The sequence below is a fragment of the Pseudorca crassidens genome, chromosome 19 (genome assembly GCF_039906515.1).
Source record: "Pseudorca crassidens isolate mPseCra1 chromosome 19, mPseCra1.hap1, whole genome shotgun sequence".
NCBI classification, from domain to species: Eukaryota; Metazoa; Chordata; class Mammalia; order Artiodactyla; family Delphinidae; genus Pseudorca; species Pseudorca crassidens.
Genome location: NC_090314.1, coordinates 4,291,260 through 4,314,936, shown reverse-complemented (window position 1 = coordinate 4,314,936; position 23,677 = coordinate 4,291,260). Strand labels below are relative to the sequence as shown.

The 23,677-nt window shown below is 54.9% G+C and overlaps 1 protein-coding gene and 1 long non-coding RNA gene across 12 annotated transcripts in view; both read right to left on the bottom strand.

Annotated features, from left to right (window-relative positions):
- EPN2 (epsin 2) overlaps positions 1-8,662 on the bottom strand; it is a 96,285-nt gene extending 87,623 nt beyond the window's left edge. For 6 of the 8 annotated variants that reach the window (XR_010937620.1, XM_067716623.1, XM_067716617.1 and 3 more), the window contains exon 1: positions 8,521-8,659. Coding sequence is in view for 1 of the 8 variants with exons in the window: in XM_067716625.1 (XP_067572726.1) it covers positions 8,521-8,650 (130 nt within the window). In the remaining 7 variants the exon portion in view is untranslated. Of the gene's footprint in view, positions 1-8,520 lie in introns of all 8 variants that reach the window. The other 2 variants (XM_067716625.1, XM_067716618.1) reach the window with 2 other exon arrangements.
- A 4,676-nt stretch (positions 8,663-13,338) lies between these two features.
- Positions 13,339-23,276, bottom strand: LOC137213099 (uncharacterized). Of its 4 annotated transcripts, XR_010937785.1 has the most exons (8): positions 22,956-23,273; positions 21,663-22,020; positions 21,131-21,229; positions 20,138-20,228; positions 19,945-20,035; positions 19,687-19,803; positions 15,346-15,648; positions 13,339-13,748 (listed from the first exon to the last, which is right to left on the bottom strand). It is a non-coding gene; the product is annotated as an uncharacterized lncRNA (long non-coding RNA). The 4 variants fall into 4 exon arrangements; XR_010937784.1 differs by having other exon boundaries at positions 19,945-20,228; positions 22,956-23,276; XR_010937782.1 differs by lacking the exon at positions 19,945-20,035 and having other exon boundaries at positions 22,956-23,259.
- Between the last annotated feature and the right edge of the window lie 401 nt (positions 23,277-23,677).

Below are 23,677 nucleotides of genomic sequence, written 5' to 3'. Positions count from 1 at the left end.
CAGCACAGTGATTCAGTTGTGTGTGTGTGTGTGTGTGTGTGTGTGTACTTTTTCAGATTATTTTCCCTTATAGGTTATTACAATATATTGAGTATAGTTCCCTGTGCTACAGAGTAGGTCCTTGTTGGTTATTTATTTTATATATAGTTGTGTGTATATGTTAATCCCAAACTCCTAATTTATCCCTCCCAGGTACTTACATCTTGTATGTATTCCCAACGTATAGTGCATAACATACATGTGTTCAATAAACATTGAATAAAGACTGAATGAACTGGACTGTAAACTAATCTTTTCTGGAAATACCATAAATGATGATATTGTGGTATGTGTTAAATACACCAGGTGAAACCTCACTTCTGATCTTTAATCAATAAAGTGAATCTACCTGAATTAGGAGCCTTAAATTACAACTATCTTTACTGTAGTTACTTTAAAGAAATGTAGTCTTACATTTTACAAGTAGTGTCTGTTGCAGTCATTACAATTAGGGGTGCAGGAAGGAACCTGGCCCCCCGGCTGGACGGGCAGCTAAGGACCGGTGGCGCCTGCTCCACAGACGTGGCTAAGAGCCAGGCTCAAGGAGGCCACCAGACTGGTGGGCCACCGTCTCTTCTGCCCTCACCTTGCTGGCACTCTGCTAACCCAGCCCCGCCTTCCCAAGGTGGCTCAAAGGCAAACCTGGTCATCCTGCCCCTCCTCCTCTGGCACATTCCACCTAACCTGCCCCCTGCCCTCCCCTGCCCTCCGCGGCAGCGCAACAGTAGCTCAGGGCCCCAGCACCCCACACACACCTCACGACTGCAAAGGCCTCCTGCTCTCTCTGGCTCCTGCCTCCTCCCACCTCCTAATCCCTGACACTCCCAGAAGCTCCCTGAGCACACAGTTCAGCCTCTCAGCCCACACAAAGCATCTGAATCAGCTGAAGCACTTCTAACAAACCACTGGCTCCCACTCCGCGGTCTGGGGTGGGGCCGCAACACAGGCATTCTGAAAAAGCTTTCCAGGCCATGCAACCTGCAGGTGCGGCCAAGGATACGAACCGCAGGCTTCCGAGGCGTCGCAGCCACCTTCCCGGCCGGCAGGAAGGCCCCGGCCTTCCCCCACTCGCTCTGACACACACCCTGGGGCTGGCTCCGGGGCTGGGGCCCATGCAGCCCCAGGAAGCCAGCCTGGCCAGGCCCTCACCCACGGGAGCTATGCCACGCGGCAGGCCCCGCCAGAGGCCCCCTCGCTCGGGTCCCTACTGCCGCACCCCCCAGTCCCAAGGCCGTGGCCTCATCACAGCCAGTGGCCGCCTGGCCACCTCGGTGCTCGCTGCTCTCAGGAGGCATCGGCCCAGCAGAGCTGCTTCCGGAGCCTGCGCCGCCCCCCCCCCCCGCCCCCCCGAGGCACCCACCCACGCCCACGTCCTCTGCCGCCTTCTCCCGGACGCAGCTCCCTGTCCTGCCAGGTCCAGCTTCAATCCTACCTTCTCCCTGACTCTTCCAGACTTTTCTCCATTCCTGACTTCCTGACCAAGAATCAAAATCACAACTCAACAAACCACCAGCTTCTGTGTCACTGACGTTAACTGTCTTCTCAGTTAGACCGAGCTCCTGCTGGCGAGAGCCATGGCGCCTCTCGGACACCCAGCACTCTGACCCTAGAGACTACGTGCCACATAACCCCAAGGCTGACGCTGACCTCAAATGTCAGCCCTACTGTCAAGGAACTGCCCTTGATTTGATGCTCATACTTCTACATCAACCAACTGCCTCTCATAAAGTGGCCCAAAAATTATTTCTCTGACCATCCATTTCCCAAATTTTTGGATCCAAAGTACACTCGTTATACCCCATGACAGCTCTGGGTATCAAACGGGCACTCAGGGCTTCCCAGGTGGTGCAGTGGTTGAGAGTCTGCCTGCCAATGCAGGGGACACGGGTCCGTGCCCTTGTCCGGGAGGATCCCGCGTGCCGCGGAGCGGCTGGGCCCATGAGCCATGGCCTCTGAGCCTGCGCGTCCGGAGCCTGTGCTCCGCAACGGGAGAGGCCACAATAGTGAGAGGCCCGCGTACCGCAAAAAAAAAAAAAAAAAAAAAACGGGTACTCAGGGAGGACGTACTTTCAAATAAAAATGTGACTTCTCAGCCCGTCAGTATTCCTTTATTGCCATGACTTTGGGGGAGGGGGACACAGAGAAGCGGACAGACTCTGGATAGCAACTTTTCAGTCTCATGATTTAGTCACCTCAGAGTCTTAAAGAGGTTACAGAACAACAAATTCGAGTCCAAACCTCCCGGGCCTCCCAAGAGGGCAGGGCACGTACTGACACATAGCTGTCTATCACCCCTTGCTTGGGAGCTGCAGGCAATCTTCAAACCTTGGGAAAGTGAGCACAGCCCAGCCTCCTCACCCTTGGTACGACCAGAAAAATGACCCATTTGCTAGAAGTCACGCATGAACTGCCTGCTGAGGAAGGAGATGCTCCACGTTTTTACTTACACGTGACGTTTTAAAACTACCGAGTTCTTCAGCATGAATCTGATCACATATTACCAGACCATTCTTTAGTCCTAAATTCCCACGTGTCATGTTTACAGAACAAATGTGCAGAGCTTCACGATTACAGAGCAAAAAGAAAGAGCCCCTTCTCTCAAAGAGCAATTTGGGCAATGATTTTAACACAGCTTTGCAAACACAGAAACCCTTACCAGCCACAAAGACTTCCTCCCGCAAGCCCAGCTGGGGCTCCCCCAGGGCCGTGCTCTACACACCCAGGCAGCTTCGGGTCTTAGAACTGACTTCTGCGGCCCTGGGCAGGGAGGGGAGGTGTTGCCATAGAAACAGCTTCCTGCGCTCCAAACTCAGGCAGGCATGGGACTGAATTCAGGTCCTGCCGGGCACTGGGTGGGTGCATGTGAACAAGTCCGACCCCTCCGAGCCCCAGCGCTGCTCTCCTGCGAAATGCCTGCGGGTTTGCCATGAGCGCACAGTGAGGTAGTGGGAGCACCTAACGCGGCTGCGGGCCGAGGCCATGGAGACAGTGTGGTTTTCAATCTGACGCTGGCGGCAGCAAATACCAGCTGGGGCGCTGACTGGCTGTGTGGCCTGCGGCAGGCTGCTGAACCTCTCTGAGACTTAGTTTTTGCACAGGCAAAAAGAGCAGTGGTGACAGGTCTTGGAGGATCACAATGAAAATTAACTACTGGGCATAAAAGGAGTCACACAGGGCCTGGCACAAAGGAGACATTCAAAGACCATCAGGGCTCACACACACCCACGTGTTTGGTTTTGATGGACAAGCTGATAATTACCTACTGGAGGAAAATAATTTTTTTTCCAAACTCTAAACACCAAAGAATATGAAATCACTCGGAATTGTTGGAGGGAGGAGTGACTTCCATTAACACCAGTGGCCGCCCCAGTGGCCCCGTGGGGGTCTGCTCCGTGACCAATGCCACACCCCCTGCCCTTTCCCAGCTGCATTTCTAAAGGGCCTTGACAGTGAACATCTCGCTTGATGTGTGGGAATGAAGAACCAGCTTCTCAAACAGGATCCTGGATTTACTGCCTCTTTGAAGGGCACTGACATCTTACGTTCCCTTCATGAAGGAAAACATCCCAACTAACCCACAGGGTCACGACGCCTGTGACCACAGCCCAATTACAATCACGTAAGAACAAGTGAAAACATCGCTTTGAGAAAACCAAATTCCCTTCGCAAGGGTCATGCCATCATCTGAGCGATATACAGTAGCACCTGAGGGGCGGAACAAGTGAAAACATCGTTTTGAGAAACCAAATTCCCTTCGCAAGGGTCATGCCATCATCTGAGCGATACACAGAAGCACCTGGGGGGCAGAACAAGTGAAAACATCGCTTTGAGAAACCAAATTCCCTTCGCAAGGGTCATGCCGTCAGCTGAGCGACATACAGAAGCACCTGGGGGGCAGAAGGGAGCCGCTGTTCGTGAGCCTCCGGCACAGCTGGCCCTCACAGGCTCCCCACACGCCTTTTCACTCTGTCCTCTGGGCCACGGTTCCCAAATCTGGCCCCAGAACCAGCAGCATCAGTAACACCCAGTAACTGGCTGAAGATGCCCATTTTCAGGCCTCACTCCAGACCCACTGAATCAGAAACTCTGGGGGAGGGGCCAGCGCTCTGAGCAATGCCGATGTGCACCAGCGTCTGACAAAGACCACTAGTCTATCTGCAAAGTGGTTATTATTGGCCCTCTTTAGAAGCAAGGAAACCAAAGCTCAGTGATTAAAGTGCCCGAAGCCATCCAGCCAGGAGGCCAATTTGTGCCCACATCTGATTCCAAAGCTACTTGTCACACGGCCTTAGTAGCCAAACTATCTGTACCATTTGGTGTCCTCAGCTACAGAGCCACCGAGATGTGATGATGACACTTCCTTAAGAGGGAGGGTGGGAGTGAGAGGCGGGACGAAGCCTGCGCTCAGAAGTGATGAATTATAGATGCTTTTAAACCCACATCATGCATCAGCCCTGGATGGTCAGCCGCCCTGCAGGGCGAGCCTGCTTCTCCCTGCTCCGCTTGTTAGCTGGGTGCCATGAAGAGGACACAGGGGTCCCTCCACTGACCTCTGTGCCCCAATTTCTACCACTGCTTTGACCAGAAAGAGTAAGAAGCTACCCTCCCTGTCTCTAGAGGGCTGGCGCATTCGGCCCAGACCAGGACTAACAGGAAGGCACAAAGCGGCCCCAGCACCTGGGTGGGCCGGGGCTGAGTCACCAGAAGGAATCCGGCGCATGCAGGGGGTATTATAACAGTGCCACAGATCTGCTTCAAAGGCGCCAGGCCAATTTTTAAAACCAAACCCTAAATTTCGCCTCGATCAAGCGGTCCACGAAACTCTTGATATTCGAACCTCAACACCTTCACAGATCCTAAAGTTAGGAAAAAGACAGACATCTCCTCGTTCACAACTCCCAACCTTCTAAATAAACTTGATGACTTTCAGATCACAAGCTTATCCTTCAGCTTAAGTGAGTACTCATCATCACTGCTTTCTGCAGTGGCTGGTGGAGTAGCAGGGACCCAGGTTTGGTAATCACACAGGCCTGAGTTTGACTCCTGGCTGGGTCAGTTCCTCAAAGGTTACCGAACCTCTCTGGGCCTCAGTTTTTCCATTCATGGATGGGTGACAATCCCTGTGTTACACATGGATGTAAAGACAAAATGAAATTATGTTCAACAGCAGCAACAAAGTCTGCTCAAACAGCCTTGTATTTTAAGACATCAAAAACCTGGAAGATAGGTGTGGCCAAACAGCCCGTGGACAGATGCTACTCAACACACCCTCTCCGCTTCACAGACACTTACTTCACTGTGTTTGTTTTTCTAAGTTTCTATTTTTAGACACCTTGAACAAGCTAACTAAGACCAAAGAAAATTCCGTTGACAAACTTATCAGAAAGCTTGTCAATTTTCAAAAACTCAACAGATGGGGATAAATGGTCATTTCACAATGCATCTGACAAAAGAAAACCTGCTCTCTCCCACCTCAGCAATCTTAATCAGGTCACCCCACAGTACTCCGTCCTCCTCCAACTCACAGCTGGGCTTAGAGTGCGTCTCTTCACCCCAGTACTCAGTTTCTCCGATGAGGTAACAGGTATCATAATATTTGGGGATCCAACAGCCAATAGGTGAATCCCAGCCCCATCACCTACTGGCTGTGTGACCTTGAGCACAGGACTGATGCTCCTGGGCCTCAGTTTCCTCACCTGTAGAAAGGAGATAATACCCACGTGACTGACATAGGACTGCTGGGCCACCAGCAGCAGTTTTTGCAAGAGCAAGACAGAACAATGGAGCCTACAGCAGGGATGGGTAAGTGTGTTCCCTGCCCGTCCCCAGGACTCCTTGCACACCTCACATCTTCAGCAAGTACCTGCCACACACCAGAGACTGAGCTGGTGCTGGGGAAGCAAAGGCAGGGTGATCACCGGCCTCAAAGACGTCACAGTGTCACAAGAGCCCCAGATACACAGACAGCGTGCTAAGTGCTCCAAAAGAATGCCTGGGGTGGTGAGGCTCAGGGAGCAGAGCTGGAGGGGCCCAGACGCTGGGGTAGCTGGCTGGCGAAGGCTGGACAGAAGATCTGTTTAAACGGAATGCTTGAGTGGAAAGCCCAGCAGACAAATGGGGGAGTAGGACTAGATAATTCCTCATATCCTCCCAGACTTTACTCCCCCAAATCCAAGCCCTTTGATTTCTCCAAGGCTCAGGGTCAACAGGTCCTCATGCCATAAAATGCCAACAACCACATTCATCCACACCCCACCAATCCAACAGGAAGATTCTGGGGAACAGTGAGAACAGCTCTCAGAAAGCTTTGAAAACTTTAACACGCTCCACAAGAGTATGACAATGGGGGCTTCCCTGGTGGCGCAGTGGTTAAGAATCCGCCTGCCAATGCAGGGGACACGGGTTTGAGCCCTGGTCCGGGAAGATCCCACATGCCACGGAGCGGCTAAGCCCGTGTGCCACAACTACTGAGCCTGCGCTCTAGGGCTCACGAGCCACAACTACCGAAGCCCGTGCACCTAGAGCCCGTGCTCTGCAACAAGAGAAGCCACCGCCATGAGAAGCCCGCGCGCCACAACGAAGAGTAGCCCCCGCTCGCCGCAACTACAGAAAGCCCGTGCGCAGCAATGAACACCCAATGCAGCCAAAAATAAATTAATTAATTTTTAAAAAAAACCTCAAGAAGCAAATAAGCTTTAAAAATATAAAATAAAAATACAGATATTGGGCTTCCCTGGTGGCGCAGTGGTTGAGAGTCCGCCTGCCGATGCAGGGGACACGGGTTCGTGCCCCGGTCCGGGAAGATCCCACAGCCAGCGGAGTGGCTAGGCCTGTGAGCCATGGCCGCTGAGCCTGCGCATCCGTCCGGAGCCTGTGCTCTGTAGCGGGAGAGGCCACAACAGTGAGAGGCCCGCGTACCACAAAATAAATAAATAAATAAAAATACAGATATTAAAAAATATATACAGATAAATATGAGAAGATCTTGGCAACTTCTCTGACACAATCACCTGTCCCAAAGATAACTGCTGGAACAAGTACCATTCAGAAACCTGCAGGCCCTTTGGATGTTCATTTAAATACAGATGAAAACTTAATTATCAGTGCAAATTCAATCACTGCTGTGAGGGACTGGGTATATGATTGGTCAGCACCTACCATCCATATCTAGAGCTACAAGAGACACAAGTTTTCTGCCAAATCTTCATTATCCTACATAACTGGGGGAGCGCATGGACAGTTAAAAACTAAAATTCACCTTTTCAATCATTTTAACCTCCTGTTCCAATCCCTTCTTTCACAGGGCATTTCCTGAGGTGGAAAGGAAGAACTCACACTTCTCATCTTTTCCTGTCCATTTTCTTACGTGAACGTTGAAAAGTGGAAGGGGATAACCCTCAACATCTCTCTAAAAAAAATTCTGAAACATCCTGGAGAGTGCCCTGGAACCCAAGCATCGAGTTCTGGCACTGACACTGTACTGCTGCATGACCTTGGGCCAATCTCTCTGGGCCTCAGTTTCCCCCATCTGAACCCTCACGATGGTTAAGCCCCATCCTCCTTGCAGCACAGACTCAGATGCGTCCGCAGGGCAGCAAAACAGTGAAGGGCCCCAGACGGAGCCCCTGGGCGGAGGAATGGGTTTCCACAGGCCCCTACCGGGGTTTCTGGGGGAGCAAGTTGCACCCACCCCCGCCAAGCCACCGGACCAACTCCGATCGCAAACAAAAACCTGTTGGCACGGACTCCTCTAGGAAGGGCCGGCCTCTCCCAAGGCGCTGGGCTGCTGGGGAGCCGCCCCACGGGGAGAGAGAGGAAGGGTCTCCTGGAAGACGCGGCCCCGCGTACCCAGTCACCCACCCGACCAGGCCGGCAGAATCGCCGGGCGGGGTCTCTGCCATCCCACGCGGAACAAAAGGCAGCTGGAGCCTGGCTCTGCCGCCCCCGATCCCGCTGGGCTGTGGGGCGGGGGCGGGGAGGGAGAACCAGGTCCCTGGGGAAGGGAGGGGACCCGCGGCAGCCCAGAGAGGGACGGCCGGCATCCTGGACGGGGGATCCCTCCCCCGACTCCCGGAGGGAAGGGCCGCCTGGCCCGGGGAGGGGAGCAAAGTGCCCCGGGGAGGAGGCGCGGGGTTGTTCTAGGCTTAAAGGTAAACGGTGAGGCCTGGAGGGGCTCCCGGATCTCGGGTGGGAGGAGGGGGAGCCCCAGGCTCCGAGGATACGAAAGGAAAAGCTCCCCGAGGGGAAATGGGGGGGTCTCTGCAGCGGAACGAGGGACCCAGATGGGGAGGGGGCCGTTCTCCACCTCGTGGGGCGGGTAAGAAGGGGTCCCGCCTGAGGTGGAGACCCGGCTGGGACTGCGGGGGTGCATGCTCTGGCGGACGGCTGGGGGGGCAGCGCTCTGGGGGCGTCCGCCCGTGAAGGGGCAGGGTCCGCGACCTGGGCCCGCTCCGGCCCCCGAGCCCCGTGGCCCCAGCTCACCTGCGCTCCTCCGGGCCGACCCGGATGCGCGGCTGCGGCCGCCAGTAGCGTTGGGGAGGCGGGAGCGAGGGGAGCCACCGGAGACGCCGGCGCTTCCAGCTCCGTTTGACACCCACACACCAGCCAACATGGCGGCCGGGAGGGGGCGCGCCGACTGCGTGCGCGCGCCCGCCGGCCCCGCCCCTCCGCCAGTCCAGGCCCCGCCCCGTGTCCCCGAGGCCCCGCCCCTCCGTCCAGCCCAGGCCACGCAAGGCCCCGCCAGGTGCCCTCTGGCCCCGCCCCGCGCCTGCTGGCATCCCACCCCGGCCCAGCCAGCCCAGACCCCTCGTTCCCCGACCCCAGGGCCTCCACCCGGATACCCACGACCCCACGCAGACTACCCAGCCCTCCCACCGCGCCCCACAGCCTACGCCCCAATACTCTACAAATAACCCCCAAACCCCACACACGCGTCCCAACGACCCCAAACCACCACACAAACCCTGGCAAATTCATACCTGAACCCTCGCACACGGCAAACTTCACTCAGACCCCACAAATCTCCCCATGCCTCAGGCACATCTCACAGCTCCACACACCCTCTCCACCCCCCACACACGCACAGAGCCCCCAGCCTGAGCTAAAACACGCTTCCCCTTGCAGTGTGCACTTGTAAACATCACCAGGTCCAGGAGGTGGAGCTGGACGAGCGGGGGCTGCCGGGGCGCTGGGTGCTGGGATAAGTGTGTTCCCTTTGTGAAAATTCACTGATGTACACTTTAAATGTGTCACTTTAACGTACGTGTTCTACTTCAATAAAACACACTCAAAAATTATTCTGAGGATGGTGCACAGGCTTTGCTAGACTGCTAAAGGGGTTGTGGCACTAAAAAGGTGGGGCTCTAGGGTCACCATCCTCCCGTGAGGGGCTTATAGACCCCCTGATTCAGGCTCACCCCTTCACAGGGCCTTGGGCTCTCACACAGGATCCACCTGTTCCCTTTGGTTCAACCAGTGCCCACAAGACACCTCCTGTGTCCCGAGCACCATGCTGGAGGAGGGGCAGACGCTGGAGAGGTGCCCAGGACCTCACAGCTGCCCAACCTGCTCCAGTCAGGGTGGGGTCAGCAGAGACCCCCTCACAGCAGGGTCTGGGGACAGATCAGGGCTTGCTAGGTTGGTAGACAGCACCATCCCTGTGGCCTGTGTTCCAAGGAGGGCCTGTTTCAGGGAGGCTGTTTCCAGAAGTCCCGCTCTGCCCTCACTTACAAAGACACCTAAGGCAAGTCACTGCACTTCTCTAAGCCTCGTGTTCCTGCTTCCTGTGAGGGAGCCAGATGCAGGAAGGCATCCTCTGTTCTCCAAGCTGGGATCTCGACTTCCCTTCTCTGGCAACAAGTAACAGGGAGAGAAGATGGGGGGAAGGAGAGAGGAAAGGGGAGGGGAGAGGGGAGATCGAGAGAGAGACACTAACACATGTGCAAACCCATGGCCATTATTCCTTTGAAAAGTCCAACGCTGGTAGTTCTAAAGGCTAGAATCCCCTTCCTGCAGTCTGCTGCCCCATCCCAATGCTCGGTGCTCCTTCTCCACCAGGACAGTGAATTAAGCCCTACGTGCCTGCCTTGAGGCAGGAACCTGAGCTCCCCATTTTGAACTTGGTCCACCCCCATCCCGGAGAAGCCCCTCTACCAGTCCAACCCTCCTTGTGAGCCCCAGCTCTCTGCTAGACCTTCCTGGGTCTGCAGGAGAGAACTTTCCCTGAAATCACGGCCCCTGCCCTCAAAGAGTTTGCAGCTCCAGATGAACTTATGCCAACATGTAGTGGGTGCCTGGTGCAGGCCTGAGTGCTTTCCATAGACTGTGCAAACCAGCGCTGCCGCTAGAACTTCCTGGGATGATGGAAGTGTTGTCCAGCTGCGCCATCCACGTGTAAGCACTTGAAACGTGGCCAGTGCACCCGAGGAGCTGCTTTTTTAAGATCTTATTTAACTTTAATTGATGAATTTGAATAGCCACAGGTGGCTAGATGCTGCCACATGGAACAGCCCTGGCCCCAAACCTCACCACAACCCAAGATGAGTCTTCTTACTGTTCGCATTTTACAGGAGGAAACTGAGGTTTGGAGAGATGCTGGGCTGGGTCACCCAGGCAGAGCCCAATCCCTTCCCCACCCAGCTTGCAAGTCTGCGTAAGATGCGGGTTTAGGAACGAGAGAACTGGATACAGATAAAGAGATGATGAGCCAACCACAGCCCAGGAAGTGAGTTGGAGAGCAATTCAGGGTATCGAGCCAGGCTGGGGAGTAGGGGAGGGCCTCCTGAGGCCGGAAGACCATCTCAGGCGTGCAAGGTCAGAGGGGACATTCCTGCATTCCTCAAAGACATTTCTCCTTCCTGCACCCCCTTTGAAGCCTATCGCCCTCTTGCACTTCCCTCACCCTCTTGCACTTCCCTCTCTCGATTCATCCCCCCATGAGGAGCCATTGAGGCCAGCAGCGCTATTCCCATTTTACAGATGAGGAAACAGAGGCAGGACACAGCAGTGCTGGGATTCAAACCCAGGTTCTGCCGAATCCACAGCATGTAAGTTGTCTTGCAGAGGAGGATGCAGGATAAGCCATATGCTTTGTCCAAGGCCAAAGCTGTCCCAGGGCACAGGCTGGAGCAGGCACGTTCATCTGCCCTTCCTAGGGTTTGGAGATTGGTTTCAGATGCCTGATGAGGCACGGTGATGGGGGCTGGTCAGGGTGGTGTGTTTCAGAAGCGGAAAGACATGGCTGTGCAGAAGGGGATGTCTCTGGGGTTGGGGAAGGAGGGCTTCAAGGGGGAGGCACTATGGGCAGAGAGAGATGGCATGCTGTGAAGACAGCATGCACCTTCTCCTAGTGAAGATGCAGCGGGTCTCAGGGATCTTCCACCAAGGTTTGAACTCTAGATTCAAAACCACTTGTCCAGCAGGAAGAGCCTATGCTGGGAGCCCCACAACAGCTAACTTCCTGTCCACCAGTTCGTTGCCTGACCTTGGCCTGTCACTCCCCCCAGTCCTCAGGTTCCCCATCTGTGAAGAGTAATAATCCCTCCCACCTTGAGGGATTGCATTAAAGTTCATAATGAAAAAGCAGAGTAGGAAATGCTTTGGAAGCTGTAGATGGGTGTTAGCAGTGGTTCTTATTAAGATACAGAGATAAAGCTATCCTGGTCCCTCCAGGCGCTGGAAGTCTAAAAGAGCAGAGGAGTCATGAACACAAACTGAAACTAAAACGCTGAAGTCACATAGGAAATCATAAGAGAAAGGGCTGTGAGAGCTGAAAAGGAAACTTCCTTCTCTCTTGCAGAGAAGGAGCGATCAAGGCCGACTTCCTGAAGTAGAGGTACTGGAGCTAGGAAATAGCAATAATGATAATACCACCAAAGCAGCAAGCACTGTGCAAACGCTCTGCATGGATTATTTCATTTCCTGTTCGTAACAACCCTGAGTTTTAGACCATCGTTATCCCTAATTTACAGTTGAGGCTCAGAGCCACTCAGCGATTTGCCCATAATCACACAGCTAAAAAGTGGCAATGCTAGAAAAGTCAGGCCTGATTCGAAAGCCAAACGAGAGGAATTTGAGCAGACTGAAGGGAGAGATCCCCTCTCCCCTCCAGCTCCAGGTACATTATCAAGGCCAAGCCAATCAGTGCATCTCTCCTGGTCATAGTGATTGATTCAGCAATGGGCATATGACTTAAGATGGGCCAGTGAGACTCAAGCCCTGGACTTCCACAGAAACCATTGAAGAAGAGGAGGTTGTTCTCCCGCCCCATCGCCCCCATCCCCGTCAGGCAGCTTCGCACTGGGAGAGCCAGGCTGAGAATGAAGCCAACACAGAGGGATGAGGGAGGAGAGAAAAGAGAGATTTCTCCTGACATTGTTTGAACACCTGGAACCAGCCATGCCTGAAGTTTTAACCCTGGACTTTTTAGCACATAAGCCAATACATCAGTTACGACTATTTCAAAAGAAAACCCAGCTCAAACTGGCTTAAATGATAATCGGTTTTAATTGGCTCATTTAACTAAACTCTCCAGAGCTAGAGCTTCAGGTGATCAAGGTTCTGGCTCCATTTCTTTGACATATACCCCCCAAGCATGTCAGGATTTTCCTGGGCTGGTGTCTTGATTGGCTCTAAATTGGCTGTAGCAGACCCATGCCTCACACCTGTAGCCAGGATAAGACTGTCTCTCTCTGCAAACCAGGAAACTAATACCTGAGCCTTGCTCTGATTGGAAGAACTTGGATCACGGGCCCATCCCTGAGCCAACTGTGGGGAGTTCGATGAGGAATCAGGGTGATTGGCTTAGGCCCACCAGGGCTCCCCCCTGGAGTTGGGGGGACAGTTATGGGAGGGGAACACACACTGGGGAGGTGGACAGCACGACCACCACTCAGCTGAATTCTCTTTTCGCCCTCAGCCAGTTGACTTGGTACCCAGATTCCTGACAATAACAGTCATCAACCCCATTTCCAAAGAGTTTTCATTTAATTTTTTGACAGCTCCAGGCTTTTTTTTTTTTTTGGCTATGCCACACGTGGCATGTGGGATCTTAGTTCCCCGACCAGGAATCGAACCTGCGCCCCCTGCATTGGAAGCGCGGAGTTTTAACCACTGGACCACCAGGGAAGTCCCTCCAGGCTTTTATATTTGCAGTATTTACTGATAATTCTGTTGAGATTTGCATAACACCTTTCTTCCAAACCTCTCATCATGCCTCAAAAACAAGTTTCTATGAACTGCCTCAGATTTCCTCCCAAGGGCATGAAGTGTAACAATAAAACACAGCATCAGCTTAATATATAGTTTTCAACCTATGACCCAACATTTGTAGTTTTTATTGGCCATTACTTTTCAGGCTTTTTCCCCTATAGTGATGAACACTGCAAACAAGATAGGGTTTTTTTTTTTTGCCACGCCCCACAGTATGTGGGATCCTAGCTCCCCAACCAGGGATCAAAACTGCACCCCCTGCATTGGAAGCACAGAGTCTTAACCACTGGACGGCCAGGGAAGTCCAAGACAGGCCATTTTTTTTTGGGGGGGGGCGCGTGCTGCGTTGGGTCTTAGTTGCTGCGCGTGGGCTTTCTCTAGTTGCGGTGAGCAGAGGCTACTCTTGGTTGCGGTGCACAGGTTTCTCATTGCGGTGGCTTCTCTTGTTGCAGAGCACGGGGTCTAGGTGCGCGGGCTTCAGCAGTTGTGGCACGCAGGCTCTAGAGAACACAGTAGTTCAGTAGTTGTGGCGCACAGTAGTTGTGGCTCAGTAGTTGTGGCGCACAGTAGTTGTGGCTCAGTAGTTGTGGCACACAGGCTTAGCTGTTCCGCGGCATGTGGGATCTTCCCGGACCGGGGCTCAAACCCGTGTCCCCTGCATCGGCAGGCGGGTTCTTAACCACTGTGCCACCAGGGAAGTCCCAACAGACCATTTTAAATTGTTTTCTTGAATCTACACGGACTGAAACATCTTACATGCATTATTTCAGTAAACAGTCACCACTGCCCTGTGAGATAGGTAGGCACTCTTGTTCTCACCATTTTACAGAAGAGCACAGTGAGGCACAGAGAGGGGAATAATAACTGCTGGCCCAGCTGAGGAGCGGCAGGGCTGAGATGTCACCCAAGTCCAAGGGAGTCAAGGACTCGCATCTCCTACAAAGCACCCCTTACTTGGAAATGTGCCTGATATCTTTCTGCTAGAGACTGGCTGAGTGCCCTGAAAAGGCCATAGCTCTTCTCTGGCCTCAGAAAGGTGCTGTTTTTCCTTCCTCAGAAAATTTCCGGATGAGTTGGATGCCCTCCACCTTCATAAAGCTTTCAACTTGGATCAAGAGTTGAAACATAATCACCCAAAGCTATAACTCAGAGACATCTGCCCAGCCAGCAGCATTTGAGCTGGGACTTTAAGGGTGGCTAATTACTGGTTATGAGGAGAGCAAGGAGAGCAACCCTGGGAAGGGCAAGGCTGAGCAAAGGACCAAGCGGCAGGAATCATGGACCAGTGGTGCGATTTAGCTGGACCGCAGGATGCACAGAAGAAAGCAGCAGGGGGTGAGTCAGGAGAGAATGGCTGGAAGGAGCCTGGTCTCGTGTATTTCTGCTAACTCTGCAGCTGCTGAGAGCAGCCTTCTCCATTAGCAGTCAGGGGCAGGCGTATCCCTGGCTGGCCAATGAGAATTCGCATCTCCATGGCCATAGTCATTGGTTCAGGGCTGGGCATGTGACCCAAGCCCAGCCAATAAGAGCCATCCCCAGGATTTTAGCTAAAACCATCAGAAAAGCGGCCCTCTCTGCTTCTGAGATTGTGGGCACCAGGAACCATAGAAGCTGGAGCTGCAAGGAGCCCTCTCTGTCACCTCACAGACACAATTCTTAATTGTTCAGACCAGTTCGGACCAGCCCAGAAAAAAGAGCTGTTGAGTCAGGCTGGCGTCATCCTAGCTTTCTTAAAGGACATCTCCACTGTTGCCTCAAGCAAAGTTTTCTTTTGACAGAAACCTCAAAGTCTTTCATTCCTTTTTCTTCTTTCACCTATTCTCACCCTCTCTTCCTTCTCTCCTTCCTTCCTTCCTTTCTCTTTCTTTTCACATCTCTTTTTCTCTTTGTTCCTCTCTCTTTCTTCATTATTATTATTTTTATTTAATAAACATCTTTTAAAATAATCCTTAAAAAAATGCATGCACACATTCTACAAATACCCGGCCAGTACTTTTCAAAACTGCCACTGTGTGAAACACAAGAAAGACTAAGAAGACAGACTTGAGGAGACTAAGAACACAGGACAACTCAATGCAACGTGGTGCCCAGTCATACCTGCTTCACGGTCCTGAGATGATGGAGGAAGCATTCAGTCCAGGGCCACATGCAGAGTGGGTCCGCATCCGCTCAGGACTCAGCATTGCTGGAAGAATGCCAAGGGGCTGGCCTTGGCTCAGGAAGGGGCCCTGGGCCAGGGCTGATGGAGTGGCATGTCCGGACCTACCAGTCTGTCCAGAGACCTGGGAACACGGCTCACCTCTGCTCATTCATGCAACCGTCCTTTTCTGAGCTCCTCCTAGTGAAGCTGGGGCTGGGGCTGAAGCAGGCTTGTGCCAGGGCTGCCAGGCTGTGGAGAGGCTGACACAGACACAGCAGTTAAAAGGCCAGGACAGAGGGGTCCCAAAAAAGAGGGCAGGAGGCCAGTGACTCCAAAGGGTGAGACAATGCAAATATAGGGGCCACTTGGACCAGAAAAAGGCAAAAAAAAAAAAAAATTCTCCCACTCCTTTTCTTCCTTCTGCTTCTTTCTCTTCCTTATTTTCTTCCTCCCCTCCTTTCCTCCCTCCCTCCCTTCTTTCCTTCCTTCCACTTTTTTCTTTAATTTCTTATAAGAAAAAAAAAAAGGTGGGTACATAAAGCAACTTTGTTATCAATTTTTGCAAATGTGCCTAAGAGGTACTGAACGGAAAGATGAGAAAATTGCATCTTCGTTCTCCTCATCTGAGCGCCGGTTGTGAGCCGCCCACACACCCAGACAAGGGCGGGAGGGACAAGTGGCCAGCTGGGACCTGCCAACCAGCCTGGGCCCTCCCAGGCCTCTCCCCATCGCTGGTCTCTCTGCTTCCCTGTGCTCTGCACTGGGTGGACGAGGATACTGAGCTCCAGGGGACGGGAGGGGCTGCCCTCTCCAGGCTCCTCGGTGGGCACGGCTCCCCCGATCCTGCACTGCAGCCCCACCCATCACCCGGGGTTCCCCAGATGGCCTGCATTTGCTGGCCTCTGAGCATCCGTGTGTGCTGTTCCCTCTGCCTGGAGCCCCCTCTCCACCTTTTGGGATCCTTCTAGAAGTCAGCCTGGCTGAGTGCCCATAGGCTTTTAGGATCCAGTGGTCACCCTGCCCTGGGAGCCTTCCTGGATGCCACAGGCATCCTGGCACCTGCCTCCTGGACGGTGACAGTGTAGGTTCTGCACCCTGTGGTCCAGCAGCTTCTTGGAGAGGGGGAGCTGGGACTGGCCTTTCTTACCTGTGTCTCCTCCCCCTGCACAGTTCTGGCATAATTATGCTCAGACGGAGCATAATGTCCGAGTATGTTTGTTGAGAGTAAACGATGGAAGACAGGCCGTCCCTGGGGGAAGGCACTCCGCAAGCCCAGGGGTATCCGACTGTGGTCAGGGGGTGGGGGGCACTTGTAGCCGCACCCGGCACCCCACACAAAGAGCAGTTTTGGGAGCCAGAGTCCAGCCGCCGCTCTGTGCCCCAGACCACGGCAGCACACAGGGACCCTCAGAGCCTCAGCTTCCTCAGCGCAATTCGGGGGCGGGGCTGCCGTGCCTTGCTGGCAGGGCTGCTGGGGAGACCGAATAGCGTCACCCCTCCCAGGCCCTCCAAGGACTTTGCAGCACACTTAGAATCAAATCCACAGCCCCGCCCCACCGCGGCTAGAAGGCCTTGCCCACCCTGCCCCCGCCCCACTCTCCCCTCACTGTTCACTGTTCGCTTTGCCAGGAATGCCCTTCCCCACACGCCCGGACGCCCCGCGCTCCATCCCCTCAGTCCGTCTCCCCAGCGGGCTTCCCCGACCGCTAAAATGGGGCCCCCTCCTCACCTCCAACCCCGAAGCCCGCTTACCCTACACGCCTGCCCACGTTCTTGCAGACTTGAGTCACAGCCTGCCCTGTCCACGGGGGGACTCCAGGGCTGTCTGAGCCAGCCTGGCCTGGGTTCCAGTCCCGACACCACCGCTCACCAGCTGGGAGACTCTGGGCGACCTCCAAGCCCACCCTGCGAGTCTCCCATCTGTGAAGTGAGGTGTGAAGCACTGTCTGGCAGGGCGACTGCAAGGATGGAGCAGGTCTGGGAGGCCACCTTCTCTGGGCAGAATCACTGCACACAGTAGGTGTGACACCCACATGGACACCACCACGGCAGGCCCCTCTCCTAAGCACTTCCCTGTTAGCTCCTTTAACCTTCACACCGATCCAATTGGAAGTCACCCTCATGATCACATTTCACCAATGAGGAAACTGAGGCACAGGAAGGCAAAGTGACACAGCTAAGACGCGGCAGCCTGGGGCTTGGAACCCAGAGTCTGTGTCCTTACCCACTCCCTCCACAAATGGGGGCTGTAAATAGCACTTAGAGCCTGTCCTGTGTGCGTGGGAACTGTGCTCACGTTCAATCACGTTTGAAGACTCACTGACCAAACGTCTGCATTTGGCGCCCCAGAAGCCCAGCTAGAACAAGGATTCAAATGGAAGCTGTTCGTTTGCATGTGACCCCAGGAATCACCTTCAGGGGCATGGGGAAATGAGACAGGGAAAGGGAGGAGCCCACAGCTGTGGGTGCCTGACACAGCCCTTTGCTGTGTGGTCCTGGACCAGCCACCATCCCTCTCTGAACCCAAGTTTCCTCTTCTATAAAGGAGGCCGTAGCCACCCAGGAGATAGAGTGGGAGGTCTCCCGGGACTGAGAGGGGTCCCGGCTCGGCTCCCAGCCCCAGTCCGAGCTCCAGGAAACAGAGGGTGCCCCAGCGAGGGCTGTGTGTGGGCGCAGAAACCACAGGAGGGCAGGCACAGCGCCCAGGCTGTTACCACAGGGGCTGCAGAGAAACCACATCACAGCCACCACAGCCTCCACCATCCCACGGCGACTTCCGCTGCTGCCTCTCTCAGGGAGCGTCTCCTCCCAGCAGTTAGCTGTCCCCTCCATCAGCACCTGCCCCAGGTGGCCCGGCAGCCTTACCAAGGGAGGCTGGCCGCTGTTCCGGAGGCTGTGCAGCTGCAGGCCCGCTTTAAAAAGTTACGGACACTCCTGCGGTTGAGCTCACGTCCCTGCGTTCCAGCACTTGTGACCTCGGGCCAGTCAATTCCCTGCCCTGATCCTCAGCGGCCTCCTGACCTAGTCCACTGTCCGGCAGCTGAGCCTCCTGCATCCTCTTGACTTTCAGCCTTTGCACTTGTTGTTTCCTCGTCAGTCGTGCAATGTCCTTGAGGGGCGGGGGGGGGGGGTAAGCCCCCACTGGCCACCCTCCTCAGACTAGCTCGGCGCCTTTCGCCTCCCCTCACCTACCCTCCCTCAGTAGCTGTGAGCCCAGGTTGTGAGGTAGTGCTTACCCCTTCGCAGCCTCTGACTCCCCCACTGCAAAGCCCATGAGAGCACAAACTTATCTTGCCTCCTGCCAGACCTCAGGGCCTAGCACAGGGACTGGCATACAGCAAGTGCTCAATAAATGCTCATCAAATAAATGAATTACTGTCTGAAACACCTGTCCTTGGTCAATGGCTTGGTCTCCCAGGACCAGACTTAAATGTCACCTTCTCCAGGCAGCCTTCCCTGATTGCTTCCGTGATTCCTTTTCTAGGTTTTCAGAATCCCCCCGAAATTTTTTCCAAATCACAGTTGCCTAGCCTGTCAGGCGTTGCCACCCAGTTACCGGGACCCCAGCCTGCCCCCCATCCCCCCTTCTCCAAGCGACGAAGAGAGAGCTGGAGGGGGAGGAGGGAGGAGGCGCAGACTGTGTAGGAGCTGGCGCGGGTGACCAGGCACTGCCCAGAGTGGAGAAGTGAGCAAGGCCCGCGGCTGGAAGGAGGTGGGGGAGGGGCGGGGAGGTCGGTGGTGGCGTCAGCCTCGCGGAGGGCGTTGGGGGTGTGTGTGTGTGTGCTGGTATTTCCTGAGGCTGCCCGGAAATGCCTGGGGCCGACCTGGGGCCCCAAGAGGGGGGTGGCCGGGGAGGTCCACACCCTTCCTCCACGCCAGCCAGGCTTAGGTCACTGCGAGCCTTCCAAGCAGCCGCAGACATGTTGCGGGCGTGTTGTTCGGTGCCCGTCACAGACAAGAGGAAACTGAAGCCCAGAGGCCCAGGCTGCGCCCTCCAGGCACCGCCCCCCCCCCGCCCCCGCCCCCGCCCCGCGCCCCGTCAGGGCTGCGTCAGCCCCAGCCCCTTCATCCCCCCAGCGGGGAGGGACCAGACACGGAGGTGGAAGGGTTCGTGGTTGCGTGGCTGAGCCCTGGCCTGCTGGCCCAGCAGAGGCCAGCTCCTCGCGCTGGTACATCTCCGCCCCCACCGGGACCGCAGAATGGCACGCTCCCGGCGCGCCCCATTTCACACGGAGACTGAGGCCCCAAGAGGGGCAGGTGGAGGAGTCAGAGTCCATCCTGGGCCGGACAGCTTCTACCTGAGTTCAAATCCTGTTTCATCTCCTGTAGCCGTACGGCTGGACAAGCTGCTTTGCTTCTCTGAGCCGCTGTTCCTTCCCCTATGGTGGAGATATAGCCGGGCCTGGCTCCGAGGACTGCAGTGAGAAATACGTTGATCTGTGTAAATCGCTGTGCAGGGCACATAGTGTGTTCTCAGTAAATGCCAGTTATTACCACAGAAACATGATCAGGCCTCCCCCACCTCCAAACAAAAAGCCCCTCCCCTTGACCTTTACCCTCCACAGACTCCTGCCTAGCCTCTCCTTCTCCCATGTCTTCTGAGTTCTATCAAATACACATCTTCTATAAAGTTAAGCGTGTGTTTGACTACAAAAAATAGAAAACACATCAGAGTGGCTCAGACAAATAGGAGTGCATTTTCCCCATCCCAATGAGCTTGGAGATCAGCTATGGCTGGCACTGCTTTACCAGGCCAGTGATGTCAGGGTTCATAACTCTGCAATTTCTTGGCTTTTCCCTCTTGTTTGCAACACGGCTGCTAGTGCACCTGGTGTTGCATCTGCATTCACATTTAAGACAGGAAGGAAGAGGAATGGTTAAGTTTAGGGTGAACTGAAAGCATTTGTCCCTTTTATCATGAAGAGAAATAATTTTCCAGAACCTACCCCTACCCCCCCCACCCCACCGACTCCTTAGATCTAATCAGCCAGAACTGTGTCACATGACCACTCCTAACTGCAAGGGAGACTGGGAAGGTGAGTCATTTCTCCTCTCCAGTCTCTTAAGTGGAAGGCAGCAGGGGAGGGGGTGTTGGGGATGGCAGATAGGTCAGTCAGCTGATGTGGCTGCCACACTTTCCCTCCATCTCCCCCTAGCTCGGCCACTCCCTAGGCCGTGCTCTCCTAGTCGCCCTGACCGTCTTCCTCATCCAGTGGCCACCCCATTTCCATTTCTCTTTGGAAACTGGAAGCTCTGACAACTCTGGGTCTGCCTGCACTTCTGCAGGGCAGCAATCTGCTGATGTTGAGCAGGGCTGCCCCTTTAGGTAGGATACGACTGTTCACCTCAGTCTCCACCACTCCCTAATGTCTCACATGTATTCATATTTCTTGTCTAGCTCTTGTTGGTGTTGGAATTTGCACCCCTGAATTAATGTATTCATTATCCCCTCCCTGACCTTATTTCAGGGAAATAACACACAAAAACATCCTTTTAGATATTTCGTAGGTGTGCAGCAAGAAGTTTCCTTTCCACCACAGACCCCAGGCACCCAGTTCCTCTGCTTAGGGATAAATAATCAATACCTTGTTTAAAACTTTAGAGATATTTTATACACATACAGGCAAATCTACCTGTATTTCCCATCCCCCAACCCCTTTTTCACTCAAATGTGAGCATATACTCCACATTGTTCTGTGCTTGGTTTCCCCCCAATTTACAATATCTAACAATATCACTTACAGATCACTTCCTGGGACTTCCCTGGTGGTCCAGTGGTTAAGACCCTGTGCTTCCACTGCAGGGGGCACAGGTTTGATCCCTGGTCGGGGAACTAAGATCCTACATGCCAAGCATCAGGGCCAAAAAAAAAAAAAAAAAAAGAGAGAGAGATCACTTCCTATCTACACACAGCCACCCTCTTCATTCCTTTTTCTGGCTGCAGAGCAAGTGCCTCTGTTTCTTCCTTCATAGAGGGGGTCTGATAAATAATACCAAACCCAGAGGACCAGTGGGAGAATTCAGAAACATTGGTTTATGATGTCTCTGCGTCTGGGAGACCAGGTTTATTGCACACCCTGCTGAATGTGAGGCGAGAGTTTCCAGAACCAGGAGAGTCAGGGGCACCCAACGGGAGCCCATGGAAGACCAGCAGTCAGGTGCTTTATGTGTACTGTTTTATCTAATCCTCACAGCAATCTTCTAAAGGAGGTGCTATGATCATCTCCATTCTATAGAAGGGGAAACTGAGGCACAGAGCAGCTAGGTGACTTGCCTGGAATCACACAGCAGAGAGTGGTACAGTTAGGATTTTAACCCACAGCTGCCCTTCCAGTGCCAGCACCCAGGCAGCTGGGCACCATCCCCTGACCCAGGGCTGACCGCCCACATCCAGATGAGCAGTGCCCAGGCTGAAGAGGGCCCTCCAGGTCACTCTGCCTGGGGGGAGACATCTGGGGCCACATTTGTCTCTGTGCTCAGAGCAGGCGAGGTTCAGGGTCTCTTTATCCGTGGTATGGGGCTGGGTCACTCAAGTGACCTTAGGAACCCAGAGGCTCTGGAGCCAGACTGCTCCATCCCAGCTGCGTGGCTTTGGACAAGTCACTTCCCTCTCAGAGTCTCAGTTTTTTCATCTGTAGAAGGGGACCAAAAATTGCTCTTCAGTCATGGCATTGTTGGGGGATAACTTATCTAATAAATATATTCATCACTTAGGAAAGTTCCTGGAATATAGAAACATCAAAAAAAAAAGCTTATTATTATTATTATCATTGACAACACTGTCCCTGGAAGCTCTTGCAGCAGAAAGTGGGAGGGTCACCCAAGGAGCCAATCCTTCCTGCTGGCCTTGGACCCAGGACCTGGAAGGGGCTTCAGGCCACCCCCCGACACCCCGTTCTAAGGGGATCAGACTCAGGCCTGGGGAGAGGCAGCCTCGGTGAGGCAGGCCCGGTACCGGTACCGGTACTGTAGGCGCCCCCCTGCCGGGCCCCCTGCCACCCCTCCCCCATCTCTCCAGGCTCTCAGGATGAGGTCACCTCAGCTTCTCCCCCAGTGACCACAGACCTTCCAGCCGTGCAGGCAGCCCCTTGACCTCTGACCTGCACGGACTCCAGGCTCTGGCCTCAGGCTGTGACTGAGCAACGGTTCTGCCCTCATCACCCCTCCATGCGGAGCAGGGGAGAGGGCGCTGTGTAGGCCCTGCGGACGCTCCCTGGCAGGAGGTGGACCCCATTGTCCAGACCTTCCCCGGGAGGGGGAGCTGGGGCCTGGGGGGTGCCAGCAGGGGGACGCCCCCGTGGGAGCACCCATGTCCCCATGTCCACGAGCACCGGAAAGGCTAAGCGCTGCGCCTACCCCCGTGCCTCCACCCCTTGGGGCCTGAGCACGCATCAGCTCCGGGGGCCACTCCTGCCGTCCGCCCAGATCGCCACGCTCCGCCATTTGCGCGCTTCCCCAGTCTGGGGGGGCCTCCCGGGCCTTCCCGCCCCTCCACCGGCTCCACCGGCACCCCCGGCCCTGCTCCAGCCCGCCACCCACTCATTTTGCAGGACAGTTAAAAAGTCACCTCCTGGGAAGCCTGCCCTCACCTGCTTCCCTCCTCAGGCTGGTAAAGGTCTTCCTGTTCCGGGAAGCCCGCTCCGGCCGGATCTCCCCGCCCCCCCCCGGTGCGGATGCTCGGGCCCTCTCCCGCGGGGTCAGCCCTCCAGCTCCGGGCGCCCTCTGGCGGCGACTCTCAGATCGCAGTGCCCTCCGCCCGCCGGGGACGCAGCCTCGGCACCTTGGGGTGCCGGTGCTGAGCTGGGCCCTGGGATTCGGCAGATCCGAGGATGCGCAAAGTCACCGCCTCAGGACGCAGGCAGGGCCTAACGACAGTCAAGCCGCATAGGGTGCGCTATAAAGAAAGGAGGGGGACAGAGCGTGGCCGAGGAGGTGCTTCGGGTGGGGCATGCCGGGGGCGGCCTCAGAGGGAGGGGAGGACAGTGGTGTCCCCGCCTCGGGCTGTCGTGGACGGCAGTCTGTAGCACACGCGTCCCTCACTGCCTGCAGTTCTCCGGGCTCCTCGGCTGGTTCCTCCTCCCCTTGCTGGTCTGTTCATGTCGGGGCGCCCCTGGCGCACCCTGGGCCTTTTCTCTGTCTACCCTAACTCCCCGGGGTGACCTCAGTCCAGAGTCTCTAAGCACCAGCTATGCCCTGACATTTCCTAAAATATCATCCTCGGACCTGGCCTCTACCCTGGACTCCAGGCTCATGCATCCAACACCCCCGCATCTGGAAACAAGCTCCCCG